Here is a 13,196-nt window from a genome sequence, read left to right as displayed (position 1 = left end):
ACTAGAACTGACATGTGATTACATTTTCTCGCAATTTGGGTGCATAGAGCCTGAGAAATCAGTACCCAGAACAACCACCTCTGGCCGTAATAACGGCCGTCATACGCCTGGGCATTGAGTCAAACAGAGCTTGGATGGCATGTACAGGTACAGCTGCCCATGCAGCTTCAACACGATGCCACAGTTCATCAAGAGTAGTGACTGCCGTATTGTGACGAGCCAGTTGCTCGGCCCCATTGAAAAGACTTTTCAGTTGGTGGGAGATCTCGAGAATGTGCTGGCCAGGGCAGTAGTCGAACATTTTCTGTATCCAGAAATGCCCGTACAGGACCTGCAACATGCGGTCGTGCATTATCCTGCTGAAATGTAGGGTTTCACAGGGATCGAATGAAGGGTAGAGCCACGGGCCGTAAGACATTCACTGTTCAAAGTGCCGTCAATGCGAACAAGAGGTGACCGAGACGTGTAACCAATGGCATTCCACACAATCACGCCGGGTGATACGCCAGTATGGCGATGACGAATACACGCTACCAATGTACGTCCACCGCGATGTCGCCAAACACGGATGCGACCATCATGGTGCCGTAAACAGAACCTAGATTCATCCGAAAAATGACGTTTTGCCATTCGTGCACCCAGGTTCCTCGTTGGGTACACCATCGTAGCCGCTCCTGTCTGTGATGCAACGTCAAGGGTAACCGCAGCCATGGTCTCCGAGCTGATAGTGCATGATGCTGCAAACGTCGTCGAACTGTTCGTGCGGATGGTTTTTGCTTTGCAAACGTCCCCATCTGTTGACTCAGGGATCGAGACGTGGCTGCACCATCCGTCACAGCCATGCGGATTAGATGCCTGTCATCTCGACTGCGAGTGATTCGAGGCCGTTGGGATCCAGCAGGGCGTTCCGTATTACCCTCCTGAACCCACAGATTCCATATTCTGCTAACAGTCATTGGATCTCGACCAACGCGAGCAACAATGTCGCGATACGATAAACCGCAATCGATAGGCTACAATCCGACGTTCATCAATGTCGGAAACGTGATGGTACGCATTTTTCCTCCGTACACGAGGCATCACAACAACGATTCACCAGGCAACGCCGGTCAACTGCTGTTTGTGTATGAGAAATCGGTTGGAAACTTTCCTGATGTGAGCACGTTGTAGGTGTCGCCACCGGCGCCAGCCTAGTGTGAATGCTCTGGAAAGCTAATAATTGGCATATCACAGCATCTTCTTCCTGTCGGTTAAATTTCGCGTCTGTAGCACGTCATCTTCGTGGTGTAGCTATTTTAATGGCCAGTGGTGTATGATAGTTATGATTGAAAATAGGAGCTATCACTGAGTAAAACAACTATTTCTTATTTTTTAAATTCTGTTAACCTTCTAAATAAACAAGATGTTCCATCAAAATGTTCTGTTAGAGGAAAAGTTTTGGAACCCCCAGATCTGCGGATAAAGCTAGACACATGTTCGCTTATTTTGACTCCTCTCCCGCTGAGCGAAGTTTCTAGGAAATGGTGTTATGGCACTTACCGTGATCTCCTCCTAAGCTATTGGTTGTAAGGTCAGTAAATCCAAACCTGCTGAAATAAGTATGTGTGTTGGGCCAGCTGGCACGAGATGGGCGTGTACGACCTGCCGACGTGCATCGAGCACATCCTGCGGGTGACGGGCCAGAAACGGCTGTTCTACATCGGCTACTCGCAGGGCACCACCGCCTTCTTCGTGATGTGCTCCGAGCGGCCCGACATGTGCCCCAAGGTGCGCGCCATGCTCGCCATGGCGCCCGTCGCCTTCATGAGCCACGTGCGCAGCCCACTCATCCGCATGGCTGCCAGGTTCGACGGCATGATCACTGTATGTGCGCCGTTTCACTCACTCGATTATCTCAACTTTTGTTCTTCCTACACTGCCGGAAAAAAATGGTGCATCTGGAAAAAACGACGTCGTATTTGACCTGATAACGCATATTCTGTCTGGGGAGCAACAGTTTCGACATCGTCCGCCGGTAGATAGAGTACTGGCGTAGCAACCAGAGAGCGGTGTCTTACTTACCCTTAATAGGAAATGCTCACAGTAGGAAGACTGTGTGTGGTGGAAACGTCTGGAGCAAGCAGGCAGCCGTGCCACGGAGACGCGTTCGTGCTTCCTACAGCCAACTGAGAGAGTTTGAAAGGGTTCAAAATGTGGCTTTCTGAGTGGCGGGATTGGCCTTTCGGAGGATCGTCACACATTGTGAGAAAATGGAACGCCTACAGCCGTCCTTAAGATTCTATTTATTAAGTGGCAACAAGTTTCGGAGCTTCAATGCACCATCTTCAGGCTGTATTTGATGTGGAAGGAGTTGATGCAATCCCTATATATATTGCATCAGTGCCCAGGATAACTGGTTACGCAGACTATCTGAAAACCTAGGAGAGCTGACACCAAAATTTTCAGATAGTCTGCATAACCACTTATGCTGGCCACTGATGCAATATATATAGGGATCGTGTCAAAACCTTCCCCATCAACTACAGCCTGAAGATGGCGCATTGAAGCCCCAAAACTGGGTGCAACTTAATAATTAAAACCATAATGACAGCTGTAAGTGTTTCATTTTCTCACAATAGTAAACGGTCGTCGTCCCAAAGACCTCCTGCAAAAAGGATGGACATACAAAAAGAATTGTCACACGAGTTGGACGTGCTACTTCAGTTGTGCAACGATCCTGGTATAGTGATCACGTGAATATTTTCAAAGGTGTAGACTATATTCTGGACGTCCACGCAGTATACGGGGTAAGACAATAAAGTAATGGAGATTGATTTTCTTAACAAGATGTGGCAAGCCTGCGTAGGCACAATATCTTCGACCTCGGCCTATAAGCTGCTTCTATTCCAAGCAGAACATCGATGCAACTGCTCAGTCATCAGTTGTGCTGTAATACGTTAACACGTGTTTGTGTCTCTCGTCGCGGAAACGGAACCGCATAATATTGCGCAACGGGACACCATTTCGTTTTGCATTAAATTGGCTGAAAACGCGACGACAACTTACGGTAAGCTTCAGAAGGCTTTCGGAGTGGAGGTTATGTCAAGAGCTCAAGTTTTTTGTTGGCATAAAATGTTTAGTGAAGGCAGAACGAATGTTGAAGATGAAGACCGCAGTGGACGACCATCAACCTCACGGACGAATGTCAACTTGGCCAGGGTGCGTGAACTCGTACGATCTGATCGAAGATTATCCGTGAAAATGATTGCAGAAGAACTGAACATCAATCGAGAAACGGTTCGTCTAATAATAACTGAAGATCTTGGTATGAGAAAGATTTGTGCAAAAATGGTCCCCAAAAATCTCACACCACAACAGCGAGAAACACGGAAAAATGTGGCAGGCGATCTGTTAGAGCAAATGGAAATCAATCCAGAATTGTTGAGCCGTGTTATCACTGGCGATGAAAGCTGTTTTTTCAGTACAATCCACAGACAAAACGCCAAAGTTCGCAATGGTGCTCAAAGGGATCACCCAGACCAAAAAAAGCTTGTATGTCAAAGTCAAAAGTGAAACGCATGCTTGTGTGCTTCTTTTATTGCAAGGGAATTGTTCATAAAGAGTGGGTACCTGGACAAACAGTAAACCAATATTACTACAAAGAAATTTTAGAAAGACATCGTAAAAGAGTTCGTCGTATTCGTGCCAACATTGCTGATAATTGGACCCTGCATCACGATAACGTGCCATCCCATACTACTCTGTCAGTACAGCAATTTTTAACCTCAAAACAAATTTCAGTACTACCGCAGTCACCTTATTCACCAGATATCACTCAACGCGACTTTTTTCTATTCCCAAGAGTCAAAACGGCGGTGAAGGGACACCATTTTCAAACAACACAATATGTCCAAAAAGCCGTGACAAGGGTCTTGGAGGATGTTACAGAAGATGAGTTCCAGAAATATTACCATCAATGGCAGAAGCGCTGGAAAAAGTGTGTGCAATCAGAAGGGAACTACTTTGAAGGAGACAACACTAAACTTAACTAAAACGGTAAGCAACATTTTTTTTTTACGTCAGTCTCGTTACTTTATTATCGCACCTCGTAGATGCTCGCCAGGATCGTCATATTTCAAGGGCAGTGTCACAGGTCGTGAAGCTACCACAGCACAGATGAGACGGCTTGTCAGGTCAGACGAGTCAACACGAACTGTTGGGAACCGATTATACGCAGTGAGACTTAATTAGCAGAGAGACTAGCGACATGTACACCTCTAGCTCGTCCTCCAGCCGCGCCACAATATCGACATGCACGGCTCGACTGGCGCCGACAGAAGATCACTTGCAAGGGAAAATGACGCCTCGTGGCCTGCAGCGATGAAAGCAGATTCTGCCTGCACGCACTGATGGTCCTTTACTCGTACGACGTAAACCTGGTGAGCACTGTCTTGTAGAATGCATTCGTCCAAGACACACTGGCTCCACCCTAGGCCTTATAGTCTGGGGTGCGATAAGCTACAACTGTCGTTCAGCTTTGGTGTTTCTGTAGGGGGACGCTAACCAGCGCTCGGGACGTGCAGAACTTTGTTCGACGCATTCTTTTGCCGGTCTTGCAACAGACAGATTATGTGTCTCCAATCGATCACATGTTGGTTATGATGCGGTGAGAGGTGACTTGTATACTGAGCCAGGTAGTGCAGTGGTTAGCATTCTGGACTCACATTCGGGAGGATCACGGTTGAAACTCGTGTCCGGACATCCTGATTTTCGTTTTCCGTGATTTCCCTAAATCGCTTCAGACAAATGCTGGGACGGTTCCTTTGAAAGAGCACAGCCGATTTCCTTCCCCATCCTTCTCTACTCCGAGTTTGTGCTCCGTCTCTAATTGACTCTTCGTCGACAGGACGTTAAACACTACTCTCCTCCACTCTTCTCCCTCCAAGTCACTCGCGCGACTCGTCAGCCAATAACTCACACAGAACTACTTGAACAGATCGAGCAGGCGTGGCATAACGTATCGCCATCTGTACGATTGAATGGCTTGCAAAAGCAGAGGTTTAATTGCCGCCTGTGGAGGCTAAACCTCGTAGTAATATGGGTGTTGCAACAGGAATAGATACTTTGCACCTCAAAACCGCTTGTGCTGATGATCTGCAAATGTAATCAATTCATGTACTCCATATGCACTGTTGCAAAATAAATACTGAGTGGATTGGAAACCTCTAAAACGGTGTACGCATTTTTTCCGGCAGTGTATATATGCTGGCCAAGACTGTACTAATAATTATCCGAGATTACCTGATAAAATCTGCGGATAATGTTTTGTCTAGAGTATTGTGATAATTCAAAAAGACTAGGGCCGGAGGCTGGTAAATGAAAACTACTCAAGGGATCGCAAAGCCATTAGCTACGGAAGAAGGTTTGGTCGCTGTAAGAGTGCTGAGGGCCCCAGACTCGCCACTAGAGGGACATGGAGATGGACCGTCCACGGCAATCAGTAGAGCTGGAAATAGAAAATGGGGGCTTCCTAAGAACACCAAAGGAATGTAGTGTGTTACCTGAGAGGGGAAGGAGTGCAAGGAACGGAGCTTTATCAAACAATGCCACATGTGTACGAAGAATACTTCATGTTCTTTGCAAGGGTCAAGTCGTGGCACAAGCGATTCAAGGAATGACGGATGACTTTGGCCGACGATGCACGAACTGGAACGCCAGACCGTAGTGCTGACACCATTGCGCGTAGGTGGGGTCTAGGGATGGGAAATCGCTACCAGCATTTTAGTTCGGAATAATCGGTATTTTTAAGTATTTGTTGGTCTCGCTTACAGCATGTGCTCCTATTTTTTACTAGTAACTGGGCAAAATATCGAGATATTAATTAGCTGTAGCAGCAGTGCTAAAATTTTTTGTTTCTAAATAAACTTTACTTTAAAAATTTTTCTTTAGTAAAATATGCATTACTTGAAACTATTGCGTTACTATACAAGGTGTACAACTTTACTTCCGCCGTTTTTTCCCCAACATTTGAGGCTTTAATGAAACAAATTGGTTACACATGTATCATTCAAAGTATTTTCCATCGCTGGCCCCTACTTTCTCCCATCTTTCGGGCAGTGTACGAATCCCGCGTCGAAAAAATTGTTCATCTTTTGAAGCGATCCACGAATCGATCAAATTTGTGACTTCTCCATGAGATCGGAAGTGTTGGTCAGCCAGGCCATGAGCCATTGATCTAAATAGGTGATAGTCAGAGGGAGGAATGTCTGGGGAATACGGCGCGTGGGGTAGGACTTCCCATTTTTTAACGTTTCGAAGTACGTTTTGACCACTTTTGCAACGGGTGGTCGAGCTTTGTCGTGCTGCAAAGTCACTTTATCGTGCCTCTCGCTCTATTGCGGCCGTTTGTCTTCTAATGCTCTGCTCAAACTCATTAATTCCGTTTGATAACGAGCACCTGTGATTGTTTCGCCTGATCTTAACACCTCATAGTACATGACGGCGAGGTGGTTCCACCAAATGCAGAGCAAGATCTTGGAGCCGTGAATATTCGGTTTGGCCGTCGACATAAAAACATGGCCGGGATATCGCCATGATTTTTTGCGTTTAGTATTATCGTAATGAACCCATTTTTTGTCCCTGGTCACAGTGCGGTGCAGAAATCCCTTCCGTTTTTGCCTCTGAAGCCACTGTTCACAAACACACAAATGCCGTTCACCGTCTCTTGGTTTCAGCTCACACGGGACCCAAGTTCCTTTTTTCTAAATCAAGCCCCTAGCCTAGAGACGTTTTGAAATGACTTGTTGTATTACCCCCACGAATAGTGCCAATTCTTCAAGAGTTTGACGCGAGTCTTCACTCAGAAATGTCTCCAATACTGCATCTTCGAAAGTATTCTCTCTTCCACCACTATGCCGGTCTACGACGTTAAAATCACTGTTCTTGAAGCGTTTAAAACACGCACGACACGTTCTTTCACTAATAGCCTTCTTACCATACGTATTTGAGACCATTCGATGAGACTCAGCCGCTGATTTCTTCATACTGAAACAAAACAGTAACACCTCCCGCAAATGACGAGAATTAGGCTCGTAAACTGACATTTTCAATCAAGAACAACTTTAGGATGCAGACACAAATCGACTAATGTTTGAATGAGATTATGTTGACCGAGGTTCAAGCTAACTGCCTGACGTCTGCGATCAGTTTCTTTCGACCGCTACTTACCGTTGTCGCCACCTATCGGCATACGGCGGAAGCAAAGTTGTACACCTTACAGAAAATGGGAAAAGCTATCAGTCCCGTTTTAATAACAATGCCGACAGAAACGAGCAACAAACTCATAGCATAAGAATTGGTGCAGCTTTGCTGAGACAATAATTTCCCTTCTACCATGTGGCGTGGCCTATTAGATGGTGGCGTGTGTACGTACAGGGTGCAAGACTTGTCCCATTTCATCTAAATGGTAATTTCTCACTGTAGTTGTCGGACATGAATTGTATATGTGAATGGCACCAATCCTAGTATGGAAATATTATACGAATTGATGTAGCAATGAAGTACAACGCTTCATTTGCTTTAAAAAAATGAAAACAGAAGAGGCCACAAGAAAATGTGACCTAATATAAGAAGAAAACTTAAAATTTAACAGTTCATTCATAGTGTACAGTTGAATAGAAATCAGCTGATTTGTTGCCTGTGTCTAGATAATATACCTTTAGCTGCTTGTAGCCTTTTAAAACGGACAGATTAACACGAAAAACAGAGTTCTTCAAGCTCAGTTTCCATCCTTCAGCACTGATGCTCAATTAGTAGTATGACCCCCGAATACGAAACGATTTTTGAACATACTTTGAAAAAATTAGAATCTGTAGAAGAATACTGACGATTTTTTGTACTAGTCAACCACTTATAACTTTTCTAGGAAAGCAGTGAACAGTGGACCGACTAAGTTTTCTTATATTTTCCTATTTAATTCAATATTATAAATCTATGTTTCTTGAAACTGAAGTAGTCAAAATTTTTTAATCTGTTCGCTTTTTACGTTTATCATGCGAAATAATAGGAACAAAAACCGAAACCGGTTATTTTGAGTGGTTTGTAACACTCTGGTTGAACTGGTGTGGAAGCAAACCAATATAACCGAAAACCGGTTGTTTCAGCGATAATCGCCATCCCTAGTGGAACCCCTCATTTTTGAAGACCAGCGACTTACGGTAGTAGCCATTATCCCAGAGGTCGGATTGAGCGTCAGAATTCCAACGGATATTCAGTGCTATCCGTACACTTGTGCCATTGAATTTCCATTCCCCGTATTCGTTCCGCTGTAAGAAGAGGCAATAAACTCATTTGCTCTTCCTCTGAAGCCTCTATGTCTCTGTTTTCAGCATTACCGAATGTAGCGGAAGGCTGGCAGGAACACGTGTTTGCTCTGTAGTTACGTGGGTGTGCGCCTTGCCCCTCTTAAACGCAAGTTCGGGGCCACAGCATCTTCATAGGTTCCACACCTTCTTCCGTAGACCAAGGCATTACGATCCCTTCAGCGGTTCACATTTTACAGCTTGTGACTCATTTCTTTATGAATAACTCTAATATTTTAGATTACCGTATTACTACTGGACAAGAAAAAAAAGTATTTTCACTTTTATAAACATTCCCGTCATTTATTGCTTTAACTGACGACTCACCCTCACGGTGTCCTGTTGTGAAGAGTGGTAGTAACTTTGCAAATACAAAACTTGGCAAATACAAAACTTGAATTTAGAATGAAATAATTTGAGGTACAATAAGAAAAAATACAAAATAATTGTTCAAATATTTTAGTATAGAACCAATAATGTTAGGAAGTCTTGGGAGTCAAGCTCCCATCTCCTGGCTGTCTACGTTTATCCTACATAACATGCAGATTAAAAGCACTCACTGTAAAAATATAAAAAACAAATGGTGTGTTTTTTCTGATGTATTGTGTTTCTACAGTGACTGTTTTGTTTCACACCACACCACACGTTAAGGTAGATAAACTGTTTAAGCGAAAATTACAATTTGAAAATTGTTATGGCTATGCCTCAAATTAATTAATGCTATATGTGTGTGTATGTCTATTTACATTATGTTTCACTTACATCTTCTTTTTCCTCATCTTCATCATTGTCAAACATTATATACTGAACTGTCACTGTCACTGTCACTGTTTCCATGTTTACCAGCTGTAAAAACAAACATGGTGGACAGTGGAGCTGTTGAAGGTGTAAAAACAAGATGGCTGATGGTGGAACAGTTGAAGGTGTTCCTGACAGTTGTTCTGAATCTTTCAGAGGTGTCTGTTCGTTTTGTGTGTGTGTGTGTGTGTGTATGTGTGTTCCGCCGTCAGCCATCTTGTTTGTACAGCTTCAACTGTTGCACTGTGCGCCATGTTTGTTTTTACACCTGGTAAACAGTGACAGTGACAGGGACAGCTCAGTATATAGTGTTTGACAGTGATGAAGATGAGGAAAAAGAATACGTAAGTGAAACATAATGTAAATAGACACACACACACACACACACACACACACACACACACACACACACACACAACTACACACACACACATAGAATTAATTAATTTGAGGCATAGCCCTAACAATTTTCATACTATAATTTTGGTTTAAACAATTTATCTACTTTAAGGTGTGGTGTGGTGTGAAACAAAACAGTCGCTGTAGAAACACAAGACATCAGAAAAACCACACCATGTGGTAAAAAGGAATGAATTCATAATTTTATGTGTTTTTTCAAATATCTGTAATTACGATTTAAAAATGAATAGTTACATGTATACAAACAGTCAAGAACATTCTTTATCTTTAACAGCCATAAAATAAAAGCCCACTGAAGATGCTGCAATTGCAGTGAAACATGTTTGGGTTAAAAAACAAAATTGTGGTTTCCTAATGGCGGACCCAATCGAAAAACATATGTATTGTTAAAGCAAACACGGAAAAAAGAGCTTCAACCCCAAGATGATTATGGCAACACCAAATTCTTTGCTCCACTTATACAGGCCTTTCGGAAATGCCCTTTACAAGGTTATAGCACTTTTAGAGCGTACTGAGTAGACATTATTTTGAACTGGAACCCATATCCGGAAACTTACCGTTTTCGTGCTACAGCCGTTTGAAAGCATGTTTTCTAGGTAGGTATGCAATAAAGCAGTTATGCTAAGGCATACTTACGTCGGACCGTGTGATGTCAGTTGACATGCATCCTACCTCTCTGACTTGGTTCGAGTTTTATTAACGTATCTGTGAGTGTTAGAGCAACATGCTTGCGTACACGTTTGCAGAATGCACCAACGTGATTCTTCTTTATGGTGAAGCTCGTGGTAATGGAAGAGCTTCTCGTTGCCTTTATGAAGACCATTATTCACGACGACCGACACCATCGCATACCCTTTTCGTCACAATTACGCAACGGTTTCGAGAAATGGGTAACTTCATCGCAAGAACGTGTGACTGTGGGGTTCCAAGGAGAGGAGCGTAACAGTGAACAACAGGTTTTATGAAATTGATTAAGTTTCCGGTTTGTTTCTTTGGCTATTAATGAATGAAATTGTAGAACAAAGGAAGTGCCGGGTAAGCCTAATAAATTACTTGTAAAAGTGGTCACGTTACCCACATGTTTTCAAATGGTTATAGCATGGAAGCGTTACGTTTCCGGACACAGGTTACAATTCAAAATATTACCTACTCACTCTCCTCTACAAGTCCTAGAAGTTTGTAACGGGAACGTCCTGCACATGTTACCGCACATCCACCAAAGCGTTGCTTTCGTAAAGTGGCAAACACCAGTCACATCAGCTGTCTCTCCGTGCACCATTAAATTGTAAACATGTGTACAACTCTGACAGACTGCACTGAGCCAGCCGGCTGCGGTGGCCGAGCGTTTCTAGGCGCTTCAGTCCGGAACCTCGCGACTGCTACGGTTGCAGGTTCGAATCCTGCTTCGGGCATGGATGTGTGTGATGTCCTTGGGTTAGTTAGGTTTAAGTAGTTCTACGTTCAAGGGACTGATGACCTCAGATATTAAGTCCCATAGTACTCAGAGCCATTTGAACCATTTGCACTGAGCCATCAAGAGTTACACAATATTCCTAAGATGTTACAGAGGGCATGAAGAGACACCACACCAATGGTTATATGTGCAAAATTCTTCACATTTACCGTACTAACGCCAACAGTACAAAAAAACCAAAAAAACCTATGAAGAAGGCATTCTCATCAGTTTGTGTATTAAGTACTTTATCAGACCTCACTTGGTGGATTGCTATTCCCAGTTCCTCAAGAAGATCAGCCTGCTTTACTTTTTTCTCCATGTTTCACCTAAAAGTCCCTTTCGATGCCTTGTAATGGGCAACGGGTCTCATATACACTCCTGGAAATGGAAAAAAGAACACATTGACACCGGTGTGTCAGACCCACCATACTTGCTCCGGACACTTCGAGAGGGCTGTACAAGCAATGATCACACGCACGGCGTAGCGGACACACCAGGAACCGTGGTGTTGGCCGTCGAATGGCGCTAGCTGCGCAGCATTTGTGCACCGCCGCCGTCAGTGTCAGCCAGTTTGCCGTGGCATACGGAGCTCCATCGCAGTCTTTAACACTGGTAGCATGCCGCGACAGCGTGGACGTGAATCGTATGTGCAGTTGACGGACTTTGAGCGAGGGCGTATAGTGGGCATGCGGGAGGCCGGGTGGACGTACCGCCGAATTGCTCAACACGTGGGGCGTGAGGTCTCCACAGTACATCGATGTTGTCGCCAGTGGTCGGCGGAAGGTGCACGTGCCCGTCGACCTGGGACCGGACCGCAGCGACGCACGGATGCACGCCAAGACCGTAGGATCCTACGCAGTGCCGTAGGGGACCGCACCGCCACTTCCCAGCAAATTAGGGACACTGTTGCTCCTGGGGTATCGGCGAGGACCATTCGCAACCGTCTCCATGAAGCTGGGCTACGGTCCCGCACACCGTTAGGCCGTCTTCCGCTCACGCCCCAACATCGTGCAGCCCGCCTCCTGTGGTGTCGCGACAGGCGTGAATGGAGGGACGAATGGAGACGTGTCGTCTTCAGCGATGAGAGTCGCTTCTGCCTTGGTGCCAATGATGGTCGTATGCGTGTTTGGCGCCGTGCAGGTGAGCGCCACAATCAGGACTGCATACGACCGAGGCACACAGGGCCAACACCCGGCATCATGGTGTGGGGAGCGATCTCCTACACTGGCCGTACACCACTGGTGATCGTCGAGGGGACACTGAATAGTGCACGGTACATCCAAACCGTCATCGAACCCATCGTTCTACCATTCCTAGACCGGCAAGGGAACTTGCTGTTCCAACAGGACAATGCACGTCCGCATGTATCCCGTGCCACCCAACGTGCTCTAGAAGGTGTAAGTCAACTACCCTGGCCAGCAAGATCTCCGGATCTGTCCCCCATTGAGCATGTTTGGGACTGGATGAAGCGTCGTCTCACGCGGTCTGCACGTCCAGCACGAACGCTGGTCCAACTGAGGCGCCAGGTGGAAATGGCATGGCAAGCCGTTCCACAGGACTACATCCAGCATCTCTACGATCGTCTCCATGGGAGAATAGCAGCCTGCATTGCTGCGAAAGGTGGATATACACTGTACTAGTGCCGACATTGTGCATGCTCTGTTGCCTGTGTCTATGTGCCTGTGGTTCTGTCAGTGTGATCATGTGATGTATCTGACCCCAGGAATGTGTCAATAAAGTTTCCCCTTCCTGGGACAATGAATTCACGGTGTTCTTATTTCAATTTCCAGGAGTGTATATGTTTGGCAACCACCGATCCGCCCTAGTTACGGAGTCTAAAGGCGTCTGCTTGTTCCCTATATCTTCCTATCTATCTGTCTCATATATTTCGCTTCATACGATGATGTCCTGTTGGAGCTCAGAGCAAAAATGTACAAAGTGAAGGAAAGAAACTCGATCTGTTTGAGAAACTAGAAACAGACTATTCTACCGTGTCTATGTCTGATGGTGTAATGAATATAAAACTGACTAGAATGGTAATGCCCACAACAGTGCACCGAAATTTGGCTTTAATGGGCTATAGCAGCAGACGACCGACGCGAATGCCTTTACTAACAGCACGACGCCGCCTGCAGCGCCTCTTCTTTGCTCGTGGGCATGTCGGTTGGATCCTAGACGAATGG

General features: G+C 45.2%; 1 protein-coding gene across 1 annotated transcript in view; it reads left to right on the top strand.

Annotated features, from left to right (window-relative positions):
* Positions 1-13,196, top strand: part of LOC126095562 (lipase 3-like) — a 163,182-nt gene that overhangs the window by 68,109 nt on the left and 81,877 nt on the right. The window contains exon 4 of the mRNA XM_049910340.1: positions 1,617-1,863. Coding sequence (XP_049766297.1) covers positions 1,617-1,863 — 247 coding nt within the window. The remainder of the gene's footprint in view (positions 1-1,616; positions 1,864-13,196) is intronic.

This window comes from Schistocerca cancellata, chromosome 8 (assembly GCF_023864275.1).
Source record: "Schistocerca cancellata isolate TAMUIC-IGC-003103 chromosome 8, iqSchCanc2.1, whole genome shotgun sequence".
Lineage (NCBI taxonomy): Eukaryota > Metazoa > Arthropoda > Insecta > Orthoptera > Acrididae > Schistocerca > Schistocerca cancellata.
Note: the sequence above shows the minus strand (reverse complement) of the source record. Positions and strands in the feature narration are given on the sequence as shown.